Source organism: Orcinus orca, chromosome 8 (assembly GCF_937001465.1).
Source record: "Orcinus orca chromosome 8, mOrcOrc1.1, whole genome shotgun sequence".
Lineage (NCBI taxonomy): Eukaryota > Metazoa > Chordata > Mammalia > Artiodactyla > Delphinidae > Orcinus > Orcinus orca.
In genome coordinates, this window is record NC_064566.1 from 89,041,001 (window position 1) to 89,068,135 (window position 27,135).

General features: G+C 45.0%; 1 protein-coding gene and 1 pseudogene across 7 annotated transcripts in view; both read left to right on the forward strand.

The window, feature by feature from the left end:
- The window catches only part of DIXDC1 (DIX domain containing 1), a 73,983-nt gene that overhangs the window by 28,363 nt on the left and 18,485 nt on the right, over positions 1-27,135 (forward strand). For 4 of the 7 annotated variants that reach the window (XM_033434613.2, XM_033434618.2, XM_033434617.2 and 1 more), the window contains 13 exons: positions 1,291-1,420; positions 7,013-7,138; positions 9,069-9,300; positions 10,188-10,295; positions 15,665-15,777; positions 17,168-17,316; positions 19,996-20,085; positions 21,823-21,876; positions 23,553-23,603; positions 25,685-25,789; positions 26,160-26,213; positions 26,690-26,782; positions 26,863-26,922. In XM_033434613.2, the coding sequence (XP_033290504.1) occupies positions 1,291-1,420; positions 7,013-7,138; positions 9,069-9,300; positions 10,188-10,295; positions 15,665-15,777; positions 17,168-17,316; positions 19,996-20,085; positions 21,823-21,876; positions 23,553-23,603; positions 25,685-25,789; positions 26,160-26,213; positions 26,690-26,782; positions 26,863-26,922 (1,365 nt within the window). Of the gene's footprint in view, positions 1-1,290; positions 1,421-7,012; positions 7,139-7,930; positions 9,301-10,187; positions 10,296-12,194; positions 13,050-15,664; positions 15,778-17,167; positions 17,317-19,995; positions 20,086-21,822; positions 21,877-23,552; positions 23,604-25,684; positions 25,790-26,159; positions 26,214-26,689; positions 26,783-26,862; positions 26,923-27,135 lie in introns of those variants that run through there. The other 3 variants (XM_033434616.2, XM_033434619.2, XM_033434620.2) reach the window with 3 other exon arrangements.
- Positions 3,818-5,074, forward strand: LOC117202639 (Krueppel-like factor 17; annotated as a pseudogene).

Genomic DNA, 27,135 nt, shown 5'->3' on the forward strand with positions numbered 1-27,135 from the left:
TAAATAAGTAAATTTATTTTAAAAAACATATATAAAACATCAAAAATAGTGTTTAGTTCATGGTAGGTACTCAGTAAATATCAGATTCCTCCCCCCACCTCCTGCTGATCATTGCACTTCCTATAGTTTGTCCGTAGCTGATAGATTATTGCCTTAGCACTACCTTCCAGAGGACTTTATTTATTCCCACAAATCGACATAGAGAAAGAAAATAGTGAAGATTTCATTTAAGCCCAGGAAGCAACCAGTGAGTAATTTCCAACATCATTTCTTTAAGGAAGTACTTGGGGCTTAGAAATCAACTGTACTTTAACCAAATTATAGTTTAATACTGTTAGCCTTTGAACTTAATTTTTAGGTTCAGGGTCTTGGGCTTCTACAGAAATCAGACAGAACTGCTGCCTGTACTGACATTGTTCATGTGCTATTTTGATATTTAGTGCCCATCTTCAGACCAGATAATCAGAATAAACACCTGAATGCAAGCTGTGTTTAAAATGGAATATGTAAGGTTGTCTAAGTGTTGGGATGAGTTATGTGTCCAACCTGAGTCTGACGGGTTTCTGATGGTACTGGGCCATAGCTTTGTCTGAAAAATGAAACCTCCCTCCATCTGCAGCCCCAGTCTTCAGGAACACTGCTCGTCATAGCCTTTCTTTTTCTTTCTTTGTGCAGGTTTCAGGTAACTAGATCCTCTTTGACAATATAAAGCATGGATTAAAACTAGCTCCGTAGCAATCCCAGGATTATAGGCTCAGGAGAATAAACCTTGGATTGGGTTCAGTTAAGTCTCATTGTAAAGAAATCAGCTATGGGAGAGGCATTTCTGAGCTTGGTTTCTGTTGATTCCTGGTTCCCCAAGATCAATTCTTAGGAGTGTCACAGTTCATTGTGCATACAGGACATGAGTGATTGTTCCTGAGAAGCATAATGGGTTGCTGGCAGCAGTGGTTACACTTGAAAACTGGCTGTGGTTCTGGCCCAGCCTTTATCCCTGGTTAACAGAGCAAAACTCAAGGAAAGCAGGAGTCATAGTCACTGAAACACTCATCTGCGTACCTGTGTCCACACTGCCACCCAAGTCAGAGGTTAGCTTATCCCTGGAGACTAGCATAAAACTAGAGAATTTTAGAACATACTCCATGTCTGACCATCTTTCTTTCTTTCCTTAAAACCTCCTCCTCCCTCTGGATATAGATTGCCCAATCTCAAATGCTGCCTTAGAGGGTGCAGGGTAGAGGATAAGAGTAATATGCAACTATTCCCTTATTTCCACCTTTCATTTTCCAGCAACAGCTGCAGGCATATGTGGCCTGGGTGAACGCACAGCTGAAGAAGAGGCCAACAGTGAAGCCTGTGCAGGACCTGCGACAGGATCTCCGGGATGGGGTGATCCTGGCGTATCTCATCGAGATTGTAGGTCAGTTGGCCCTGGACTCCAATGTTAGCGTAAACCAGAACATGGCCTCTTTTATCCTCCATATACCCTTCAGAGCAGATTGCTCCTTCTTTAAAATAAGTGGAAATGGGACTTCCCTGGTGGTCCAGTGGTTAAGAGTCTGAGCTTCCACTGCACGAGGCACAGGTTCGATCCCTGGTCGGGGAACTAAGATCCCGCATACTGCGGCCAAAAAATTTTTTTAAAATAAATGGAAATGGAAGTAGAGAAGACTTAAGATACTCGCCCAAGGTTACTTTATTTATTTATCGTCAATAAACACTGTGTTGCAGGTGCCGTGTTAAGCTTTGGGAGTATGATGATGGGCACAGTCTAGGCTCTCAAGAGTCTCCCAATCTATTTGGAAAGACTGGAAAGTGAAGTCACTTCCATTAATGTACTTAGTATTCTGATGGGGCAAGTACAGATAGGAGCACATGGGGGACACCCAACCCAGTCTTAGGGGTTGAGGGATGGCTTGCCAGAAGATTTGATGTCTAGACTGAGGCTGGAAAAGGAAGCAGTAGCCAGGCAAAAAGAAGGTGTGTTAGCAGCAAAAGGACCCCTCTATGGTATTCACTACCATGATGCTTCCCAAGAGACCTTGTTTTCTTGAAGCCCTGGAGTTGTTGCCGGTCATTCTTATTAGATGGTATCATAACCTTATATCCATAGCATTTGTCTGTAGCTCTGTTATTATTTCTCTCACCAAAAGGTAATTATTTACTATCTATTTCTCCTGTATAGACTGAGCTCTTTAAGAGCAGGTACAGTATAATTTTTTTTCTGTTTCTACAACCCCTAACCAAGTGCCAGACACATAGTAGGTACTCAAACGTTCATTGTCATGTAAGTCAGCTTACCTTGCCTAGAGTCTTTGAGGGATGTGGGGTTTGCAAGTGGTATGTAAGAAGTCAGGTTTGCAACAGACAGCCTGTCCATGAATACCTCATTCAGACAGCTCATGGATTCATTAGAGTATTCACTTATGGTTATAATAACCATGGTAATAGTAATAGCAGCTGCTATTTATTGAACACTATCTCATTTAATTTCATTTGATCATCAACCTTTGAGAAACATAATAGCCCCATTTTCAGGAAACAAACTTAAAAGAGAATTTATAAAAATATGTAAATTCATTGAGTACTTTATATATTATATATATATGTATATGTATATATCAAGCATTGTGCTAAGCATGCTACTTTGATGGACTTATGATATAGATATGATGTAAGTACTATTTCACCCATTTTATAGGATTTAGAAAGGTTAAGCAACTTTACAACGTCACATAACTGTAAGTGGCAAAGCAGAGATACAAACCTAGATCTGCTTTAATTCCAAAGCTCATTTTAAAATGAGTTCATTTAATTCTTCATTCATTTGAATAGATTATACTGGAAATGTAGTCAGTTAGAAAATCCAGACAACACAAGAGGATATAAAGTCGAAAGCCATTTTTCCACCTCTGTCCCCCTGCCAGCTACCTGCTCTTTCTGGAAGCCACCAGTGTTAGCAGTTTCTTGCTTTTTTTTCCCCAGAGATATTATATGCATATACAAGCAATATGAATACATATTCTTGTTTACCCCAAACCCAGGTTCTTAAATGCTGCGTTCTGTTGTGACTTGGCTATATAGAAAAATTCACAGAATTCACTGCCTTATTTCCCATTCTTTCTTTAGCCAGCCTTCACTGGGCTTTTGATCCCACTACTCCCCCGAAACTGCTCTCCTCAAGGTCACAACCTCTGCCTTGTCAAATCCAGTGGCCAGGCCTCAGTCCTCGCTGTATTCAACTTAGCAGAACCTGACAGTGGATCACTCCCTCCTCCTCCAAACACCTTCTCCCCTTGGACTCCAGGACCCTGTGGTTTCGAGTTTTCCTCCTTCCTCACTGGCCTCTCCTGTTAGCTTTGCTGGCTGTCTCCTCCCTCCTGACCTCTAAATGTTGAAGTTCTCCTTAGAGGCTTAGACCTTAGTCCTTACATATTCTCTATCCCTAAGTGAGCTCTTCCCAAATTTTTATCTTTAGCCCTAAGCTTTTCATTGAGTTCTAGACATGAATATCAACTTCCTTTTCAACGTCTCTGCTTGGATGTCTAAAATGCAGCTCTTGGGAATTCCCTGGTGGTCCAGTGGTTAGGACTCGGCGCTTTCACTGATGAGGGCCTGGGTTCAATCTCTGATTGGGCCAAAAGAAAAAACTGAGCTCTCTTCATGTGTCATAATCAGAGTTTTTCCTTCTCCCTGCTGATCCCTCTATCCTCTGAGATTCTTCATCTAACACATCACAGTACCATTCACCCAGCTGTTAAAGCAGAACATTTAGAAGTTGTCTTTTATTATTCTCTTTTCCTCATATATCATATCCAGTCCTTCACATGTGCTGTGCGCTTTATATTAAAAATGTACCCAGGAGCTTTGCTCAGGTGTGGGTCTGGACCCTTGTGTAGTCTCAATGTGCAACCGATCCCAGGTTAAGATGGAGCAGGGAGCCAAGGGCCTGAGCCGGTGGAATGTGGCTCTGCACCAGTTCACAGAGGAGACTGAGAAGTCACTGTCTATCTTGGACATGTCTTCATCTCCTGGAAGCAGTGGAGTGCACACCTCTCGGAACCATGGCCCATCAGGTTTTCAACATGTCCGTCAGTGCACAGAGCTGGATAGGATCCCCTTGGTCTCTGCTGAGGCACCCAGGCAGAATGCCAGTGAAATGGGACCACAGCTCTGTATGTTGCTGCCTGACCACGGTGTGAGCCCCCAAGTGACTATCACTCCTTCCCAGATGATTTACTCAGGGAATGTCTCCTTCCCAGCCAGGAATGATGATTTTCCAGGGGCCCCAAGCAATGCCCTTAGGAGAGCCCAGTATTCCAGGGGCTACGACCTTTGGTGGGAATCTAAGAATGGCCCCCAATGGGCCGCCAGTCTCACCTGCCAGTGGAATCCCAATGATGTCCCACATCAGAATGCGAACAATGCCTTATTCTGGCTTCCCAACAGTAACTTCTAACAGAGACCCTTTAACACGTAAAACATTATTGTATACAACCGTGCCTTCCACTGAGGCCCAGGCAATGCTCCCCTCTTTGGCTCAGATGTTGCAGTCTAGAAACCCCACAACTTAGGGATGCCCCCACTGGATCCCATTATTGCTGGCTTTGGAATCCCAGGGCTCTTTTGTGAGCCAGCCAGTCTCCCAGGAAGACTCCTTCCTACCTAAGTAGTCTACCTGCTCCACGGAGAGCAGAGCAGTATTCTGGGGCCCAGGAAAGGGCTCCCAGGAGGAGATCCCCAGATTCAAGGCCTTAACTGCTGCAATTGAGAGAACTGTGAAAAAGCTAAGGGCTCCCACCTCGTGAGTCACCAACGCAAACACACAGGTGAAAGGCCCTGTAAATGCATGTGGGAAGCCTGTACTTGGTCCTTCTTCCGATCTGATGAACTTGGAAGACATACTCGGATACATGCCAAATACTGACCCCATAAATGTGACCAGTGCAGCCGACAATTCATGAGATCTGACCATCTCAGACAGCACCAAAGGGTTCATATGCGGGTGCCAACATCCCTAGACCCACTGGCTGACAGTGGATGTATGGCTGGTTCTCCTGCTCCTGGTCTTTAGGTCAATCTACTCTTCCCCTCATTTTGACCTTTCCGCCCAGATCCTGCCTGCCTCTGACAAGCTAGTCTCTTTGGTAGGTGTAGGCTTTGATGAAGACAGAAAGATTATGAGACAGTGTTGAAGCCCATGTGAGCTCTGGATCTAGTCAGAGCTCAAAAACTGTCTTGGATGTCCTCACATCTCTGGGGCCACCTACTTTTGTGCCAAGTTCAGCCACATGGGAAGACGGAGCAAAGTAGAGATTGGGAGCTTTATAAAAAGCTCTTTATCTTACATCATTCCCAGCTTGAAACCCTTTAGCGACTCTCCTTTGCCTGCTGCATAAAATCCAACTTCCTTATCTTGGTCTTTGACAGTTTCCAGAGCCAAGACTATGTTCAAATCCTGAATTTACCACTTACTAGCTATGTGACCTTGGGAAAGGTCTTTGATCATTATGCCAGGTTCCCTCTTCTGGTAAAAGAAAAACACTGTTGGACTGTCATGAACACATCTTATGTACAAAACCAGATTCTCTCCGGCACTCACCAGCCGCATACCCAGAGTTTGTCTTCTCCCATCATTTCCAGACTTGGATGGAATGACCCCACAGGACATGGGATCTGGTATCTCAAGTAGCCACTAGCAACCCAGGAATGTGGAAGAGTTAGTGCTCCTGGGATAACATTTGACTAATGGGAGATGGGAGAAATCCAGGTGATAAATTCCCCCTTCTTCCCTCCCTTCCCTGAACTGGTGCAAGATACCGTTTCTCCCACTGGGGAGACCTCCCAAGTAGCCAGTGGACACAGCTTTTGTGCCTCTTCGAGGCTTGTCATGAAGCAGACTCCACCCGCTATCACCTGGCATTACCTCCTGTTCTTCCTTGTGTTGAGTCCCTTTTCTTACTCTCAGTGCCCTGTAATCACCCATATAAACATTGGTACTTTAAAAAATTAATTAATTAAAAATTAAAAAAAAATGTACCCAGTATCTGACTTCTCACCTGTCAGCTTCTTCCCAAACCATCATTATCTCTTGCTTGATGGTTTTCACTTCCCTTTTAGCTAATCTCCCTATTTCCTCTTCACATAATCTATGTCCACACAGAGTCAACTTTTAAAAACATAAATCAGATCATGTAACTCCCTTACCTCAAACCCTCTGTTGGCTGTCCATTACACATAGAATAAAATTCAAGGTCTTTGCTCTTTTCCTCTGGTCCCTAAAGCTCCACATGGCCTGGCCTTGCTTACCTCTCCACCTTACCCTAGGACTCGACTCCTTGCTCTCTCCACTCCAGCCCTATGGTCTTGTTGCTGTTCCTCAGATAAGCTGAGCTCATTCCCACCTTGGGGTTGGGATCTGTGCACTCTCAGCCTGGAATGCTTCCTCCGCAAATCTTAACCTCTCTTACTTTATTCAAGCCTCTGCCCAAATGTGTTATCAGAGAGACCGTGATCACTCTTCTCTGTCTTTCCTCATAGTACTTATCACTACCTGAAATTATATTGAAGATTTATTTGTTACCTTGGTCATCTGTCATCCCTACAGATATAAACTCTACGATGGAAGGAAAGACGAAGTCCTGGTCATTGCTGTTTCTCTGGTGCTTAGAATAGGGCCTGGCACACAGTGCATATTGTGCTGAATATTTGTTGAATGAATATTCATGAATATTTGTTGAATGAATATTCATGAATATTTGTTGAATGAAAAAATGTATGCACAGCAACTTCACAGGCCCCTGGGAATAAATTTGAAAATTTGAAGGCCCCGCAAAAGACTTTCATTTTCCTATTCCCCATCCAAATTACAAACACCAAGGCCTAACTCACTTGCATATTTATAGATAATCTTAGTGTTTACATCAAATATTCTCTTTCTCTGTGTCTGGCTACTATGAAACTGTGATAGTGCTGCTCCCCATAACTTCAAATATTTTCTTTATCCTAACAGCAGGAGAAAAGCTGAGTGGTGTACAGCTGAGTCCCAGTAACCAGCAGGAGATGAAAAATAATGTGGAGAAAGTGTTACAGTTTGTAGCCTCCAAAAAGATTCGTATGCACCAGACTTCAGCTAAAGGTCAGTGCTTCATCCTGTCCGTGGTGGGTGAGTACACTCATCTTTACCTGGTGACTGTCACCCTCAGAAGAACTACCTGTTATGTAGCTGAGCGTTCCGAGTAGACTCGAGTAGGGTTAGGCCCACGACCTCGTATCATTTTTCCATAAAGAAAGTTATCCTCTTGGGACAGAGCGATTATCAAAATCCAAGTGCTTTGGAAACCGGGGTGAAGATAGAAGTTCTCTATTCATTTTAACTGAGTAAAGTTTTGCTTGAGTGTGTGTAGGAAGATTAACAGAAAAGAAATTATAAAATTGTGATATTAATTTTAGAATGTCTTGTTTAAGCTATCAAAAATGAAGATAGATTATGTTTTTTGAGTTTTTTGAGCCACATGGCCAGAAGAGGACACCTCTCATTCCAGTTTGAGCCCAGGCTTCAGGGAAGAAATGGTGTAGGTGTCCTCAGAAGGCACAGGCTCCCAGGTCCTCTCACTGCTTCTGTAGAACTGATTATAATCTGGTTCTGTTTCAGCTTCAGTTTCTGGGCCTGATTGCCTGTGGCTCTAATGAGAATGGGGGGCAGGAGGGAGCCCTCCTTTCGTGTGTTATTAGTGTTCTTTGTGTTGGGCTCATTCATGCGGGGCAGATACTGACCATTGAGAGTGCCTGTAGAAGGTATCAGTCAATCCTTTTGGAAGCCTTGCATATTTAAAAGGCTATGAAACTAAAACATAGAATTTTACCTATTTCCTTACGTTAACCAGACCTATTATATTTTTTTCTGCCTGCATTTCTCTTTTTTTTCTAGGACAAAATTTAGAATGCCATAATATCTCAGATCTGGTCCCCATGAGGAGTGGGCTTGGGGATCTGGCCCATTAAAGTCGGCTATTTTGAGGGAACACTGCCGTTCAGGACATCATTGTCATTTACCTGGAGAAGTGCAACAGCTTCCTAATTAGTCCCACTGCATCCATTTCTGTCCCCCTCCCCTCTGCTCTCCACACTGCAGCCAGAATGATCTTTCTAAGAGTATATATGCTCATGCCATTCCTCTGCATCTGAGGGCCCTTAGGAGAAAATCCAGAGTCCTTCCTCTGGCTCACCAGGCCCTTTCTGACCTCACCTCCTGTTCATCCTCCTCCATCTTTCACCCTCTCCCCCTGAACTCTGAGCTCTGGCTATGCTGAGCTGCTTTCTGTTCCTCTTCCACAGCGTGTGCCATAGAATTATAACGTGAGTCTCATACATGACTTGAATGTGTCTAATAGCCACGGTTAAAAAAAAAAGAAAACGAAATTGTTGAAAATAATTTTAATAATATATTTTACTTCACCCAACATATCCAAAATATTATCAGCTCAACATATGATCAATGTAAAACACTATTAATGAGACATTTTCCATTCTATTTTTTGTACTAAGTCTCATGAGATTTTTCATTCTGTTTCTGTGTGTGTGCTAGGTTAGTACTAGCACGTTTCAGCTCAGACTACAGCTACCTTTTAAGTGCTCAAGAGCCACATGTGGCTAGTGGCTCCCATACTGGAGGGCGCAGTTCGGGTGTGTCGTGCTGTCTCACCTCTAGATCTTCATGCCTGCTGTTCCCTCTTCTTGGAATACTCTTTTCCTTCCCTTCCCTCATCTGATAAACCATTATTGGTCAGTCATGTCTCAGTTTAGAACTCACTTCCTCAGGGAATCCCTCCCAGAGCCCTCTAGACTAGACAAGATGCTTCTTCTCTGAGCTCCCAGAGAATCCTGTACTTCTCCTCTCATACGTTATTGTACGTTATTGTAATTGCTTTCAAATACTCTGTCTCCCTGTTGAACACAGAGAGCTTGATTGCCTTGCTTACCTGCTCACTAGCAAATACGTAGTAACTGAAGGAGTCCTCAGCTCTCTGCCTCTCTCTTAGGACCTCTCGGTCTGTTCCGATCCTCAGATATCGTGGAAGGCAACCTGAAGTCTATCATGAGGCTGGTCCTGGCCTTGGCAGCTCATTTCAAACCGGGCTCCAGCAGGACAGTGAACCAAGGACAGGACGCCAGAGTCCCTCTGCAGAGTCACCAGCCACACTGTGCCACTGCTGTGGCCCAGGGAGCAGCTGCTGCCCTAGCTGATGTGTGTCACGACATGTCACGGTCAGGGCGGGATGTCTTTCGATACAGACAGAGGTAAGGATGGAAATCTGGGGATGGGAACTCAACCCACTCTGATATTTCTTCCCTTAAATGATATAGTGCAGTAAAGGGAAATACCACCTACACAGCCCACATTGTAGAAAAGAGCATGGAATGGAGGTTGGAGAGGGCACTCCAAAAGAGAAAAAAGGCCCTCTCTTTTAGAGATGTTTATTTTGCCTTTAGTAGAAAGTAAAGGAATCGTATATGTAATTTTTTGCTTTGGTGTGCAAAGTTTTGTTTTATTTTATTTTTTAAAATATTCATGTATTTATTTATTTGGCTGCATCTGGTCTTAGTTGCGGCATCTTTTAGTTGTGGCACGCGGACTCTTGGTCGCAGCCCGCAGGCTTCTCTCTAGTTGTGGCATGCAGGCTCTAGAGCGCATGGACTTAGTTGCCTCGCAGCATGTGTGATCTTAGTTCCCTGACCAGGGATCGAACCCATATCCCCTGCCTTGGAAGGTGGATTCTTAACCACTGGACCACCAGGGAAGTACCCAGAGTTTTAAATATATGCCTTTGGCACAGTGTGTTTTCTGCACTGGGAGATATATGTGGCAGCAACATCCCGATTCATCCTTGAGTCTCGCCCTGGAGTGTATCCTAAAGGGTGGGCTGTCCTAGAGAGTCATGGCAGGAAATGCTTTGTGGGTGTGCGTCTGCTGAGAGGGAACACGACTCTGAGGTGTTGCAGAGATTGGTGAAAGTACTGGTTTTTTGCATCTACCTTTCTTACTAGGTTTCAAGTGTCCTTAAGGCAGGGGCTTTGCCTTATTCATCTTTTTTCCCATAGTGCTCCCAAAGTGGTGTCTATCAGTACTTGTTGGGTTGACCTGAAGGACTGACACCTTCTCCTTTGCTGGTGCCCTCTGCCTTTAGGAACAGCAGCGTGGATGAGGAGATTGGGAATCCATGCTGGAGCGTGCGAGCCCTGGTGCAGCAGTATGAAGGGCAGCAAAGGTCCCCATCCGAGTCCAGCTGCTCCAGGTAACTGTGGCCTCAGATTCTTCACCACTACAGTCCTCCCTAAGAGCTGAATTGTGGGGATTCTCAGGGTTGTCAGCTTCAGGTAGTAATGCAACAGGCAATAAGGCACTGAAGCCCTTTCTCTTTCCTTCAGTTTATGTTTGGCTTTAAAGGGTAGCCCTCAGCACGGTCTGTGGTTTTGTGCTGACAGGAGGGTAGGCTGGGATGCTTGTGAATTTCCTACATATCAGTGCCAGTGCTTTGCTGTGTCCACGTGGGGGCATGACTGGGACTTGCTAGGGCCCAGCCCGATGGTTCTGATATTTGCATATCAGCTGCCAGTGTTTGTGAGAGCCAGTTCCATTGCACTGCCTTTGTGCCTGAGTCTGACTCTTAAGTTATGGCCTGAGAAGGCTGTATAAAGCTCATAGCAAGAGAAAATGAACAGAGTTGTCTTAGAGCCTTTAGAATGTTCCCACCTTTCATTTCCAGGGCTGGGAATTGTGGCCGATTAGTACACATTTGAGTGGGCTAACAATGTGTGTGACTCTAGCTGAAAAATGTTGTCTATATCCCTTAGAGCCAAATGCAGAGACCACAACAGGACACAGTGCTCTAATAAAAGCCTGATCAATGCCAAGTATAGTGGCAGAAAAAGATTATTTTCCAGGCTCATGTAAATCATGCTCCTATAAACACATCCCCAGGTCATGTTAGCTTATTTACTAACTTAATTTCATTGCTGAATCATATTTAATTTATGCTCTTATAACCTTTTCTCTCTTACCTCAACCCAGGATTAGTCTGTTATAGTTAAGCCTAATTGTTCTTTGTCTAATATGTATGTATTTTATGTGTTTGTTTCCTTCCTCCTATTTCTTTTCCTAATAAAATTCCATCTTAGTTTGATGGACCATTTTCTAATTTGCTGAGGTCACATGGAATTCTTTCCATCATTTTAATATACTGGTAACCTTGCTCGACTTTAATTTTCACATTTAATAGTTGTGCTTTTTTATTTTTAAAATTCACATGACATTAAATTAGCCATTAATCATTTTAAAGTGTACAATTCAGTGGTATGTAGTACCTTCATTAATATTGTGCAACCATCACTTCTGTCCAGTCCAAAGAGATTTTCATCACCCTAAAAGGAAACCTTGTACCCATTAAGCAATAGATGTGCTTTTACTGAGAATCTAAACCATTCCTTCCTTGCTTGCTGCTTGGACTATCACTTGGTACAGAATCAAAGGATATCTCATTGTATAATGAGATCTGTTGCTTCCTGCATGGCTTCAGGCCTTTTACTTTTCTGTGCCTGATAGTGCTTGCCAGAGTTAGAGAAAAAAAGAGTCTGGATTTTTTCCTGAGAGCACCTGCTTTCCTCCTGTCTGGCAGAACTCAGACTGGGAGCAGGGGTATGAGACCGTGTGAATTAGGGGCCATTGGAAATCAGGCTCCAGTGGGTCGACAGTGACAGTTTTCTAGGCGAGGGGTCAAAGAATAGTTTGCTTTCCTCTTTCTCTCCTTCGTGATTTGGTCGTTTTCTTCTAAGCCAACCTCTCACTCACCTCTTTGGGATCCTCAGGCAGCACGCTGAGACCCAGAAGGCTCTGGCACATTCTGCCCCCCTCCCCCCCGCCGCCACCCCCCACTCAGGGGGAGTCCACCTAATGTCTAAGTGATCCATGAAGGCCAGGAGGTCCCTGGTGTGTGATTCAGAACGGGGAGTGGTTCAGAAGGTAGGAAAGACAGGCCCTTATGTCCCATCCCCTCCCCCTGCTCCTTGAGAGACATCCTGGCAAAGCCCTGCCCGACTGCCCGCCTGTTGCTTCGTAGACCTGTAGACCTCGGGCCAGCCTCTCACCATATCCGAGCAAAACGATCCTTAGCTGGGAAAAAAGAACACGTGAAACGCCCGAGGGGAGGGTGCGGGAGACAGGCGTTCGGCGGGTTTCCGGGGGAGCCCCCTCCCACAAGGAGCCGCGTTAGACCCACCCCGACCTCCGTGCCCACGAAGGCAGGGTTCAGAGAGGAGAAGGCACCGCTATCAGTTCTGGGCTTCTCCAGACCGGGACCACAGACCCCTCCCTCTGCCGACCGGCGGCCTCTCCGGTGCCTCGCCAGGGGCTCCCGCTGGGCCCCGCAGCCCCGCCCCGCTCTGCCTCGAGCTCAGTCGGCCCGCCGAGCGCCAGCCTGGGTCCGAGCCCGGCGCTGCCTGCCCGCAAGTGACAGCCTGGGAAGCGGGGGAGGGCGTCGGGAGGGTGGGACCGGGGAGGCGGTGCGGAGCTGGGATCGCCGCCTGCCGCCCGACCGGGACTCGACCGCGCAGCCGGAGCTGCGGGCAGCCTTTCTCCGGTGGGTCGGAGATGGGTTGAAATGCCTGCGCCCGGGGGCACGCCCGGAGCCGCGCGGCCGCGGAGACCACGATGCCGCTGCCGGGGACCCGCAGCCTGCGAGGGGAGGCGGCTTCCGCCGAGGCTGGGCTGCTGCAGTGTCTGAGCTGCTGGGACAGCGCGCCTCAGAACCGGGAGCATCCCCGTCCCTGGGGCCGAGACGCCTGCTTCTCTGTCCTCCCTCCTCCCTCTCGGGACCGGGGCGAGCGGCTCTGGTAGTTGGCCTGCCCGTGGAGTCGTTCTTCGGGCCTCAGCGCGGGGAGACATGCCCGAATTGGGGAGCGCTGTGACTTTCAGCCTCCCACTTCACCCCGGGAAGCCGACTTGCTGAAGCCGGAGCCACGAGGGGGACCATGGGAGGGACGCAAGTCAAATGGTGAGGTGAAGCCACTTTGGCTTTGGAGGTGGGGGGCATGGGTGGCAGCAGGGCCAGGACTGGCGGATGCTGTTAGCCAGAGACAGGCGGGGATCGGTGGGGGCGCTATATTGGGGAGAACAGGCTGCTGGCCTGGGATTATCAGTGTAAAATACAGTGGATTTAGGAAGCTGCAACCAGCATAGGGGAAGGAGTGGACCTTGACCCTGTCTGGTCTCTACAGAAGGAGGCACTTCAGGACGGAGCAGAACTCATATTGCCCAGCACCCGTTTTTTTTAAAAAAATTGATTTGACTCTAATTTGAAGGTAGCTTTTCTGGGAGATTGTTTGTCTGATAAGATTGGAGAGATGTTAGACCTGTGGGAATTAATATTGTAATCACTTGTTCCTTGACAGGATTATGATGGCAAGTAGGAAATTACTTGTTTATAAAATAGGGTTTTAAAGCTAATCAGGGAGAGCCTAAATCATATAATTAATTAGCATTAAAATACTTTTGTCTGACTTGAGGCAGAGGATTTAGTGTACCATCCTCATCCGTGAGGTTCGTCTCGGGGAGGCGGCAAGATGCCTGCTCTGACACGTGCCTCAGGATTTTTCTTCCTCAGATCCTTTACCTTTTGACTTGGCCAGTTAGTTTCATGGTTTTACCTCTCCGTGGCCTCACACACTGGCAGCCCCAATTCAAGAAAGAGAAATGTTGTTTTCCTTTGGCTGCTCTGCCACTCCCCCAGTGGGGTTGGATATGCAGACATCCGCCTCTTTCTGCCCTTATATGGGAGACAGCTCACTTAGGAGGGAGCCAGTGGAGCTGAGCATGCGTCTCTGCTTTTAGGAAAGCATTTTTCCGCCTGCATCCTAGGTTCACACTACCCCGCCCCCGCCCCCCTTCGTCTCACACATACCCACATTTAGTGGTCCAGCTAAATGCAGGCAAGGGAACATGTCAGCCATAACACCTTGTCAGCTGAGAAAGTGTTGTCTTATCATTTCTCAAAGAGGAGCAGCTGGTGCAGACCTCTTTCTGCACTTGTACCCCCATTTCTATAAGAAGGCGGATGCTGAGGCCTGAAGTGTCATAAATCTGTTCTTCTTATGAATGACATAGTACCCTTAGACTAATGCTTTTCCAGCAGCTAATGCATGTTGGCCTGGAAGTCAGATTGCCTAAGTGGTGAAAGATGGATAAGAGAGTTCTGTAAAGCAATTACCTTTTCTGAATACCACTTCTTGCCTCTCTTCTCCCATCTTGCCTGTTTGGGTTGTAGATCTATAGATATGATTAAGTGACTTTTTTTAATTTGAAGAAGCAAAAAACTAATTTTTTTTCTGTGGTTCTAATAAGGATGAGGGTGTGTTACTGGTTGAGGTCATTCCCACCAAAGTCCAAAACTCTGGACAACGAGGAGGTTGAGACACTAGTCCTCAGGCAGCTTCAGAGATTTTTGAAATTTCTTGCTAACTCCAGTGTGCTTGGCTCTTATTTTTAGTGGTTTCTAGGAAGATGAAATGTTAACTCCTGATCGTGGCTGGGAGGATTAGCCTGGGAGACTTCAGGGGCACATTAAGTGGGTCAATGAATCCAAGACACTTTCACTGTTGTCTGGGTGATGGATTTGGAAAGAATTCCTGAGAGGGGGCTGGGTCTGCAGACCCCACAACCCCTGAGATTGTTTCAGTGCTGATGTTCTCAAGGTGTGGTGCAAAGAAAGATGGCTCTTCAGATGGAAGCATCAGCCACATTCCCATCGTGTCCTGTAGATTTGCTTCTGGGGATTTAAAATTCTGCTTCCCTAAAAATGCAAACAGTTCCTTCCAAGGCTAGTAGTTATACTAGAATTTAAGAATTGTTGCAAGGTTTCTGATGACAATTTGAAAATAGTGTGGCAGAGATATGAATAACTCCTTGATGGCAGTAAATCAAGTAAACCTTTACCATCCCCTAGCAGGTCTTTTCCCTTTTTGACGTATCATCCTTTTCTGTATCATGTCCTAGCTTTGTTGATATGTCACCGCTCCTTTGCCCAGCCTGGCACTGTCCACACTCCAGCAGTTTCTCCCCTCTGAGGCACCCTCCACACCATCCCCTACTTTGGGATCAGTGCAGAGCTGATCTGCCGTGATTACTCTGCTGGTATTGCATGTGTCAGTGAAAGATCAACGTATTGGAAATAGATTTTCCTTCCAGCTCCCAAAGCTACTAAAACACATACTACATCAGCCCCTGAACTTGGGCCCAGGGATGATGGTGGAGGAGGTGGTGGTTAAGTAAAAAACAAAAACAAAAAGCCAAACCAAACAAAATTAGAGTTCTTTAAAATGCTAGATTATCCATCCTTCTGGTAAATCTCTTCTCAGGGAGCTAGGCTTAAAGGCAGCCTTGTTGTGGAAAAGACTTCCTGGGACTGGGTCATTCATTCATTCAATATTCATTTCATTCATTTTACAAGCTCATCATTCATTCAACAAACATTTGTTCTTGCTGTGGGCCAGGCACTGTGTCAGGCAGTAGGAGTTAGATGAATAAGAACACGTTTCTGGGATAAATTAGGAAAGCTGGCTTCTAAACAACGGTTCGCAGTAATTGTTTCTCTTTCTTTTCCTTTGGTCACAGCCTGACTTCCCCCAGTCCTATCCACAGTGCAAAGAGCGACTCTATTATAACCCAGTTGGAGGAGAAGGCAGATTTCGTGATTATTCCCTCTGAAGGAATAGAGAACAAAACAGGTACTATTTCTCAGCCTGCCTGGGTTGGCTCAAGGAACAGCTTCAAGAGTCTGGGGGTCCTGACTGTCTCCTTGGCCTTCTCCCTCCATATTCTGTGCATGCAGGGTCCACTCTAGAGAGCTCTAATGCTTTGTAGCCAGTGAATGTTGTATCCTCTCATAGATTGTCACTTCTGATGTCCTAGCTGTCAAATATCCTGCAGCCGTGTAGACAGGCTGTTCATTAGCTGGCTGCCTATGAGTTAGGAGATGACTTTGAAACAGGCAGAAGCCTACTCAAGTTAACAGTTTTTATTATTTCTGTGTTATGCAAATAACTTCAGTGCTTCTCTAACTTAAATTGGGGCCAGGAATATATAGTAGGAGGTGAGGCATCTGTGAGAACATACAGCACAGAGCAGGTCTGCATCATGTTTGGTATAAAGGCTACAGAAAGGACCACAGAGTTCCCTTTGTGTAGACTTCTTCCTCTGTCTCAGTCGATCTTTTTCTTACATTAAACAGAGAGGAAAGCATGGAAGAAGCAAAGCACAAGACTTAGAGTTTTATTTGCCTGTAAGGAGTATAATGAAACTGAAGCCCTCTGAAGGAAAACTGGAATTAAATTCTTCCTTATTCCATTTCCCATCTAGCCCTGGTGTTAGTACTAAAAAGTCAGTCTTGTTCCTGAGTCAGAAATTCCTGGCACCCTGGGGAGGGAGAGGGAGGCCTTTACAGAGTGCTGGCTCTGAACCAGCTACCGCGGGCCCTGCACATAGGTTACCTCATTTAGTCGCACAACAAGCCAGAGGGATTATACTTATCATATTCATTCTTATGAATGAAATCAGAGCAAAGGGACTGTAAAGATAGGGAAATAAAACCAGAGAGAGAGATGAAACACTTTGTACAAGTATGGTTTGTTTCCTTTGTGACTCACACAATGTTATACGTGAAAGGGGTTCAGTCATAACAGAATGGTCGAAGGAATTTGAGTTGAGGTCTTCCCTCTGAAGCTCCAGAGCAACCAACAGGAATTTTGTTTTCATTGCCTCTGACAGCTTCCCCCTTTGTAGCTGGCAGGATCAAGCTCTAGGAATGCCAATTCTAGAGAATTAAGAGTAAAATCTGTCCCATACCAAGATTCCCAGGGAGTCTTATTGCTTCCTGAAGGTTTGAAAGAGGGTGGATCTCCCCAACAGAATAAGCGTCACTCCCGTGAGCCTGGAGTCAGTCAATGGCCAGTTCCTTCTGTCTCACAACCCCACCTGGTGGAGAGTCCAGTCTGTGCCGTGAGAGAAGGTTCAGCAGGCAGGTGACCTGGCCCTGTGAACACGCAGGTCTGTAATTGCTTTCTGCCTGCAGCTCAGTTTTCTTCAACATGAACTGTACTCCCTCCTTTCCTCTTGTAGAGGAGACAGACTCTCCATTGTCCCGGGACTGGAGACCAGGCAGCCCCCGGCCCTATCTGGAGACTTCATGGGAAGAACAGCTGTTGGAACAACAAGAACATTTGGAAAAAGAAATGGAGGAAGCCAAGAAAATGATATCAGGATTACAGGTAGCTCTTTCCCTCGTAGTTTGTCTTTGGTGCACCAATTTTTTCCTTTTTTTTTTCTTGGCGGGGCTGCATGGCTTGTGGGATCTTAGTTCCCCAACCAGGAATTGAACCCCGGCCATGGCAGTGAAAGTGCCAAATCCTAACCGCTGGACCACCAGGGAATTCCCGCACCAATTGTTTATTATTTTTAAGTCACTAGGATCAGTTGAAAGTAAACTGACTCAGTTATGTATGAGGTCAGAATTGGGGAGTTTACATAGAGGGAGTAATGCAGGAAGAGCAGAAAATCCCTTACAAGTGAGTATGCTTAAATGGGCCTCACGGACTCTTGCTGACAGCACAGCTGTTAGGAGTTCTGCAAGCATGGGAGCCATATCCACCATTACCAAACATCTACTCTGGCTCTCTGCTTTGTGGGTGGGTTTCTCCCCTGTCTGCAGCCACAGACCTGCAATGGCAGCTTTCACTGAAGAATGGCATTGTGAAGAGTCAGGATTTTCTCCTAGGAATTCACCATCAGGAAGGCTGTAAATGCCAGTAATGCTGCAGGTCTCTGCCTGGTCTAGCTAAGGGATTTAGCTCACTTTTAGTGCATTTGTAAGTGGACGCCAAGGCATAATGATCAGGTAGAAGAGCAACAAAGCCCTTCAGTTTTTCCTATACCTTCTGTGCCAGCAAATCTCCCCCAGAGGCCAACTGACCCACTTGACTTAGTTCCTACCCTGAATGACCCCCCTCAATCCTCCGTCTTTGTGTGTCTGTCCGTGTTTGGGGGAGCCCTTATAGTGTTCTGATGACCCTGAAATTGCCTAGGAATATTCCTTTCTGTTTGTGCTGGGAACTGCACTGCTTCTGAATTGTCAAATATTTATGGACACGTAAACAAAGCCCACATTATGTGAGTGGCTCTGGCAGCCTGCAGGCGGTGGAGGGCGTACTCCCAGCCAGCCAGCAACAGGGTGGGGACACAAAGCGTTCCTAAAGAAAAAGGGAGATTCGTGCAGTGGTAAAATAATTTGCATAATGTATGCCCCAGGAACCGAGAGGGGTTGCAGGAACGTTTACTGCCTAAACATTCCCAAGGAGGTTGTTGCTCTTCCCTCATTTGCTCTGTATTTTTAAATGTCTGCCTTTTAGTTCCCTTCTCTGTCCCTCCAATAAGGAATGGTTTAGTTAATGGAATGGTTTTTTTGTGCTGTCCTTTAATAGGAAGGATTAAAGCATGGAGACTTTTGGGATTGTACTCAACCAGGTTTTTCCCAGGATAATTTCATTGTATGAACATAGATATCCATCAATTTGGTTTTCAGTTTGGTTTGCATTTTTCAATCTGGGAGAAATCCCATAGCGGATTAGACAGAAAAAGAAGAGAATCAACAGAAAGTCAGCAGAAAGTCAGCATCCTAATATTCCCTGCAAACAGAGGAGTTTTAATTCACAGCCGCAGGATCACAATGAGAATTCAGTTCCATTACAGAATACAATGGGGCTCACAGCATCCACTGGGCTTCTTAACTCTTTCAGTGATGACCAAGTTGCATACTGAGCCACGTCCAGGATTTCTGACTTTTTAGTGTACGTTATTAGAGCTGGGTGAACACTTTGACCCTAGAGTCCGTATTTCTGTAGTGTCGTTCTCCCCAGGTCCCTGCCACAACTCCATGGGATAACCAAATTCATGTGCTTGGCTAAAATTGTATTATTAATTAGTACTTGGTAGACTTGGTAGTGGCTGGATCTTAAAATGATTTTATATACCAACATTTATGATGTAATTTATGTTATATTTATTGAAACAAGGTTTAACCTCTGTATCTCTTCTCTTTGGATTGGATTGAGAAAAAAATCTTGATACAAAATGGTGCTAGATTTTTAAATCTTTCACTGAGCCCGTAGGTCTTGTACCTACCTGCAGGGGTAGATCCAAGTTTTGTGGGTCCTAAAGCATACCATTTGCGGGGGGGCTTCTTTAAGAATTAAGATTACAGATTATGACTACAATGTTAGCTATCGGACCCTGGGAGGGGCAGGACTGGGAAGGTGCCCTGAGGTTTGAGCTTCCTTAGCCTCAGGGTAAATCTGCATCACCGGACACCCCACCACCAATATTCTAATGAAAACAAAGCCTGGTGTGAAGCCTTGAAATAAATACGGACACCTTTCCGCAAATACGTTTTCCTTCTTGTTCTATCCAGGTTGCCCTAGGGAGCAAAAATGAAGAATTTTTAAATGAAACAAGAATCAAACAAACCCAAGTCCAAGCTCTAAATGTATTCCAAATAATTCCTTATAATAAACTTTTCTATGCCAGGATAATTCTACACTGTTTCTAGTTCACTTTCCAGCTGGTAAAATTCAGTTTCAACAGCTCTGGTTTGAAATGTCACTTTTGAAAGGAAAGTTTATTTTTAGAATTTTTTTCTGGGGCCAAGGAGCCTTGGAGCAGAGGATTCAGGTGTATCCAGAGAGGTGAAAGAGGCCTGGAGCACCGGCCGGACAAAAGCACTCCAGACAGATTCAGGATGAGCAGTTGGAGGTATCTAAGGGTCCACAGTTACCAGGGAGATTTCTAGAGAAAGCCCAGTTGTAGTTTCATTTTGGGATGAGCTTACCAAGGCCAACTCTAGACTCCATCATCTGATGGGAGTTAAGTTTCTTTCTGCCTTTGTGGTTGTCCAGGCCTTACTGCTCAGTGGATCCTTACCTGAAGATGAACAGGAGAGGCCCTTGGCCCTCTGTGAACCAGGAGTCAATCCCGAGGAACAATTGGTGAGCTCCTTCTTTTGTGCCTGGACACTGAATAATCTGCTTTGAGTGTTTGATTTAGTTTTAGCATTGGACACTCATCTGTGCCCTCTTAAAATGCTCTCTTCCCTGACTTCCACTATTCTGGTTTTCCTCATATATGTTTGACTACTACTTCCTTTCTCCCACAAATATTTATTGTGTGCTGACTATGTCCCAGACACTGTTTCAAAGAGCCAGAGCCACCTGAAGGACAGATCAGACCTCAGGCCCTCTCCTTGTGGAGTCTACATTCAGGTCCCTGTCGACTGATAAAAAATGCACAACCTAAAAGTCAAGGCTTATGTGTCATTCGGTGAGGACTTAAGGACAAAACTGAGGACTTAAGCCCAGGACACAGCATCTCAGATAACTCTGAGAGACTGCTCCGAAAAGGAAGGGGGGAAGCCAGGATATATAGGAGTTTTTGCAACAAAAACAGGTAGTCAGAACATCAAAAGATTACTCTTAATAAAAGAAAACCAGGTATTTCAAGGAATTTCGTGCTTTTCTATGTATGGGAAGATGCAAGAGTCTGGGCTCACTGAAGTCGTTCCTTTGATGTGCACCTCAGCTATCTGGGGCCAGGATCCTGTGCTTTCTCATCCTGAGTCTCCTCAGAGGTGGTTGCAGCAGTTGACTGCTAGAGGCGGGCATTCTTTGTGTCCACCCTGAATTCTCTCAGGGCTCACTGCCCAGGCCGTTGTCCTGCGGTGGCTTGATGGCTGTCTTTATTGACTTGGCAAGTGACATTCTTAGTTCACATCCCCTTTGAAGCTTCTCTTTTTCTGCCTGTGCCTTAAATGTTGCTGCTCCTCAGGGTTCCACTCTGGGCCCTCTTCTATCTTGTCCATTCACCTGGGTAATACCTGCTGCCATGGCTTCACTTGCTTCCCACCTGTCTCATATGTTGCCTCTCAAATATTTATTTCTAGCCTAGCTCTCTCCATGGAGTTCTACATTTATAAATGTAACATGCACCTGCCTGTTGATTATCTCCACTATATGCCCCATAAGCATCTCAATTTCAATGAGTCCTAAATTAAATACCTTTCTCTTCCTTCTCTCCCCATCCCCAAAACTACTTGTCTTTTAGGTTTCTGTTCTTTATCACTATCCATCTACCCAAATACCCCAAACAAATCTGAATCTCGTCCTAGAATCCTTTGCGGCCCTTCCCTCTATATCCAGTTAGCCACCAAGTTTTTCCGTATACTTTTTAAATATCTTCATCCAGTTTTCTCCATCCTCACAGCTACTACTTTAATTTCAGACCTCCATCCAGTATTCTGGTGGCCTCTGTTTTTCCTGATTCCTGTCCTGTCCTCCTCTAATTCATTTTCCATAAGACAGCAAGAATAATTTGACTTCAAAGCAGATTTTATTTTGTCATCCCTTTGCCTAAAACTTTTCATCAGTTCCCCATTGCCCTTCATCATCCTGCTCCGTTTTCCTCTCGAGCCTCATCTCTTGTCATTTCTCTTTCCACTTGCCCAGCCCCTGCACACAACACACACATATTCATTCTAAACTTTATCTACATTCATCTACTCGCACCACCCCTGCCATATGCATCACTGGAGGGCAGGGACTGTTTCCTGTTCTTTGCAGCCATTGTACAGGGCTAGCATCTAGTGACTGCTCAATAAATAGTTGTTGAATGAATGCCCTCTGAATTTTACAGCATAGGTACATAACCATCTCTTTTTGCCTTACATTCAGATTATAATCCAAAGTCGTCTGGATCAGAGTATGGAGGAGAATCAGGACCTAAAGGTATGTCAGGAAATGTACATTTTGCCCTTTAAAAAAAATTTACGGGACTATTACACACCAACTTCAGGACAGTAATGGGGAGCAGGGAAGGATTCAGACTCAAGACTTTGGCTGTATCTGTATTATGTCTTTAATTGAGAGAGAGAGATATGTCCTAAATATAGCAAAAAGGTGATACCTTTTTAATCTCAGTGGTTAGTAATAGGTATCTATGTCATTATTGCTTATACCTTTCTGTATATTTGAAATGTTTCATATTGTTTATCTTTTTAATTAAAATAAACAGTGGATCTAATATCAATATGGTCGTTTTTTAAATAATTGACATAACATTATATTAGTTTCAGGTATACAGCATATGTATATATTGTGAAATAATCACAATAAGCCTAGTTAACATCTGTTACCATACATAGTTACAGATTTTTTTCTTGCGATTAGAACTTTTTTTAATTAATTAATTAATTAATTTAAAATTTTTGGCTGTGTTGGTTCTTCATTGCTGCGCGTCGGCTTTTCTCTAGGTGTGGCGAGCGGGGGCTACTCTTCGTTGCGGTGCGTGGGCTTCTCATTGCGATGGCTTCTCTTGTTGAGGAGCACGGGCTCTAGGCGTGCGGGCTTCAGTAGTTGTGGAGTGTGGGCTCAGTAGTTGTGCCTTGCGGGCTCTAGAGCGCAGGCTCAGTAATTGAGGCACACGGGCTTAGTTGCTCCGTGGAATGTGGGACCTTCCCGGATCACGGCTCGAACCTGTTTCCCCTGCATTGGCAGGCGGATTCTTAACCACTGTGCCACTAGGGAAGACCCCTAGTATGGTGTTTTTTAATGAACACTTTCCAAAATTCTTTTAGTTCAGTGGGTCTTAGCTTTTTTGAGGCCATAAGTATATGACTACAGCCATTAACCCTCTCCCCAGAAATTTGCATGAAAGCGCACGCACCCACTCACTGACTTGAATTTTGATTGGAGTAACTTTGGAGCCCATCTGTGGAGTCCAGGTCAAGAATCCCCATTTTAGATATGTTAATCCCAAACTCTTGATGGGGTGCAATAGGAAAAGAAGAGAGTACAGTCTGAGTTGTGGGTGTTCCTCTCCTATAATCTCTGTCCTAGTAACAATCATAATCTGTTGTAAGGGAAGGTTAACTAAGTATTTTATTATTGGGCTAAATGTGTTTTTGTTTGGTCCATAAAGAACAATATACTCTTCGAGAACAGAAGCACTCTAATCCTTTCTGAACATTAAAAATGAAGATAATTATTTCATGAAATTGGGGGTAGCCATATTAAGATATGATCATATATTTCAGTGAGAGGGATTTAGATTGTTATGATTTATGATTAAGTTTCCCTGTTGGTGAGGATTGCTAAATGTAGGAGTGAGAGCCTATGGGAATGTATGGTATCTTATTTCTTGGCAAGAAAGAGCATGGGCAGTTGAGCCTGGACAACTGGACAGCTGAGCCTGGGTGCCACAGGGAAGAATGGAACGGGTCCTGTTTGTTTCTGTGGGTCAGCCTTTACTGTTTACTAGAAGGCAGAGCTGCCTTCTGCCTCGGTGGAAGGTTGATTTTTCTTGGAATGGTTATCTGAGTTTTGTGTTCTTACTGACGGAATGAGGTAATGCTTCTGAAGCAACCCAGATGCTACCATCTGATCTAACTATATTTGGTTTGCAGAAGGAGCTGCTGAAGTATAAACAAGAAGGCAGAAACTTACAGGGGATAAAGGTAAAAAAAAAAGACATATAACTCTTTAAATAAACTCTTTACAAAGTAAAGCAGTCTGTGGATAAGAGTGGGTACTTGGGGGCTAGCTGGGTCCTATAGTCTTTTCTTGTGTACATCTGATGGGGCCTTTCACAGGCTCCGTGCTACTAGTAAAGAGAGGGCTTTGTGGATGGGAAGTGAGACAGGTGGAGGAATATACCTCTTTTGCTGAGGCTTATTTCTGGTGGTTATGACTCATGGTGCTGCCACTTCCCTCTGCCACCTTGATTGTTTCTATGTGTGAAAACAATCAGTTATTACAGTTTTCTTCAGTTACAGTTTTTTGTCAGTTTTCTTCAGTTCTAAGAAGAATATACTCTTAGAAATTGTAATTTACTTAGGTTTTGAATAGTTAACATTCAAATGGTTTGAAGTTAAAAGGGTACAAAAGGATAATCCTTGAGAAGTCGGCCTTCCGGCCCTGTCCTCCCAGTCACCTAGTTCTCTTTCCTGGAGGCAACTTATCAGTTAGCACCAAATATGTATGTATGTGATTTTTCCCCAAATAATTACATATTATAAATACAGTTTGACACGTTGCTTTTTTCACTTAGCAATGTATCTTACAGATCATTCTATTTCAGTACATAAAGACCTTAGTATTCCAGTATGTGTATATTGGATAATTCATTTAATCAGTTCCTACTGATAGTCTTCTGGGTTATTTCCAGTCTTTTGCTAATACAAACAGTGATCTAGCTAATAATCTTGCTTATATGTTATTTCACCCAAGTAGGAGTATATGTGCTGAATGAATACCTGGAAGTGGAAAAAGATGTTCTCAAGCTGCTGCTTTTCCCTCTCCTCTTCCCGATACTCCCATTCATGGGCTAGACTAGGGTATAACTCAGCATCATTTTCCAGAGTATATTCTGTAGCCTTAGTCCTTTGAGATACTCCAGAAAACAGCATGTTTCATGCTCAAATAAGAAGCAGTGCTCTACAGGCTTGAAGAGTCACAACGAATAATAGCATATTAAAGGACCAGAGAAGGTCTGTCCTAAAGAGTTTGGCCTAAAAAAAGTTAGACTATTAACCACAGAAGTGCTTTTCCCCCCATGTAACACTTATTAACATCCCATGGAGCACACTTTGGGAAACATTCCTCTGCACCACTGGTGCCAAGGGCATCTTAGACCATCTTGCCATGTACTGTCATGGCAAGACAGCATATTTAAGAGTGGGCTCCCACATTTTCCAGAGCCTACACCGTTTCTCTGCAGTCTGTAAAGAGAGAAAAATCAGGGCAAATCCCCTGTGATGCAGCTCCAGCCCATTAGTTCCATTTGAAGTCACCACGGTTGGAGGATTGTGTCATAGCTGATCCTTTTAAATAAGTATGTACAACCCACCTTGTCTGAGGCCTGGTGGAAACCAAGATGGTCCAAGCTAAGAGAAAGACAGCCTAAAGCTTGTAGGATCCTATGACACTGGGAAGAGGAAGCATCAGTCTAAGAACATTTGTGAACATGGAAATAGAATCCCAGTCCTGGTCCACACTAAGCACTGGAAGGCAGTGGAAGCAGGGCAGCAGCAGGGCTGTAGAAGGCAGGGTGGCAGTGATTCCAGGGCTCCTATATGAAAAGGGTGTCAGACAGTGATAGGACCCAGCCCTCTAGGGCAAAAGAGCTCATCTAGATTGAGTATTTATAGGCCCAAGATACAGAGAAGAAAGCCAGGGAGGTAGGAGGGAGAGTGCATTGTCCAAGGTCACTGTCACGTAAGCAAGTGGTAGATGTGTAATTTGAGACTAGGTCTGTCTGATCCCAAAGACCACTTATTCTTCCTCTAGGCCATCATGCTGTCAGCAATGCAGTGGAAAGTAGGGGCAAGTAATGGATGGAGGAAAAAATCAGGTTTCCATCAGCTTGGTAGGACAATGGATATGATTTTCCTTTAGATTCTAGTGTCCTGGAAGGGAACTGAAAAATTTCTGCTCATCTCCTTGTGGCAAGACCCTGTACCCTTTTTGTCTCCCAGTTTAGTGATAACTGGCCGATTGATGAGTTGGGACCACAGTAGTGAGTGTGCTTTCTCCCCAGGATGCCTTGCAGCAGAGGCTGACTCAGCAGGACACGTCTGTCCTTCAGCTCAAACAAGAACTACTGAGGGCAAATATGGACAAAGATGAGCTGCACAACCAGAACGTGAGTTGAAAGAGTGAACTTGGACTTCACTGAGCCCCAGGTAGCAAAGTAGGATACAGTATAAAGTCCGTTTAGATCTATTCCCCATCAGACTCCTCTCTGTTCCTAGGTGAAAGCCCATTGCCATACTGGCCTCGAGCCCTTCAACTTTGAGGGCACTGAGACACTGAGGCTGCATTGTGGTTCTATAGTCTGATTATCTCACTGAAGATGTGGAGAGCGGCTGTGTGTTTTTTTACCATAGTCATGCCCTCTCTGTGCTGTATGCTGTAACTGCCAACATCAACTCCAGTTACTAAGTAGCTGGTTTCCTACTGGATTGGCAGACAATACTTCCACACCAAAGAATGCTTTCTTATTCTTCTTGCAGGTGGATCTGCAGAGGAAGCTAGACGAGAGGAATCGGCTCTTGGGAGAATATAAAGTAAGAATGTATATCAGTTTGGAAATTATTTCCATCTGACCTTTGGTGAACAGCCTGTTGTTGCTGTTGTTCAAACAGCACTTAAGTACTCTGTTCTCATTCTTGCTTTCTGCAAGGAAATCCTTTTCTGAGTTCCTTTGATTCACTAACCCTGAAGGTAGATAGCATGGCTAGGAGCAAGAACACAGAACTAGGAGTCTGGAAACTTCACTTCAGTCTTAACCTTTACCTCTAGCTAGCATGGATGGCATGCAGTGGTCCTCCTGCTAATGGTAGTTCCCATCCTCCTTCCCTTTCCCAGAATCCTTTGCTCCATGTGAGGCTCCCATGGTATATAACGTCTTCCCGTGCAGCTTGAGGAAAGGGCTGTTCCCTCTGAGGCTCTGCTTTCCTCAGGTGGAAACTGCATCACAGCAGGTGAAGCGTTGGACGTCCTTGGCTTTGCCGTGCATCTGAAGGCTGTGTCTCTGTTGCAGAAAGAACTGGGGCAGAAGGACCGCCTCCTGAAGCAGTACCAGGCCAAGTTGGAGGAAGCACTTCGGAAACTCTCCGAGGCCAGTTACCAGCAGGTGGGGACACGTTCCGCCATGGACTTTCCTGCCCCTCTGACCTGAACAAGTCCTTTTCTGATGGAGTGTCTGATTTGCAGGTGGATCTGGAACACAAAGACGTCCTTCTGGCTCACTGTATGAAAAGAGAGGCAGAGGAGGTAACCTACCACTCGGGGTCTCCCTCCCATGTTTACAAGGGCAAAGAGGGAGATTCTGTTACCGACTCAGGGCTGAACCAACACCACAGGTCAGTTTGTCAGGAGGCGATTTGGCGAGGCACTTACAAGTGCGGGTTCTGGGATAAGAAAGTCTGGTTTCAAATTCCAGCTTTATTACTTTCTTACCATTGTGTACCTTCATTTGCTTCACTT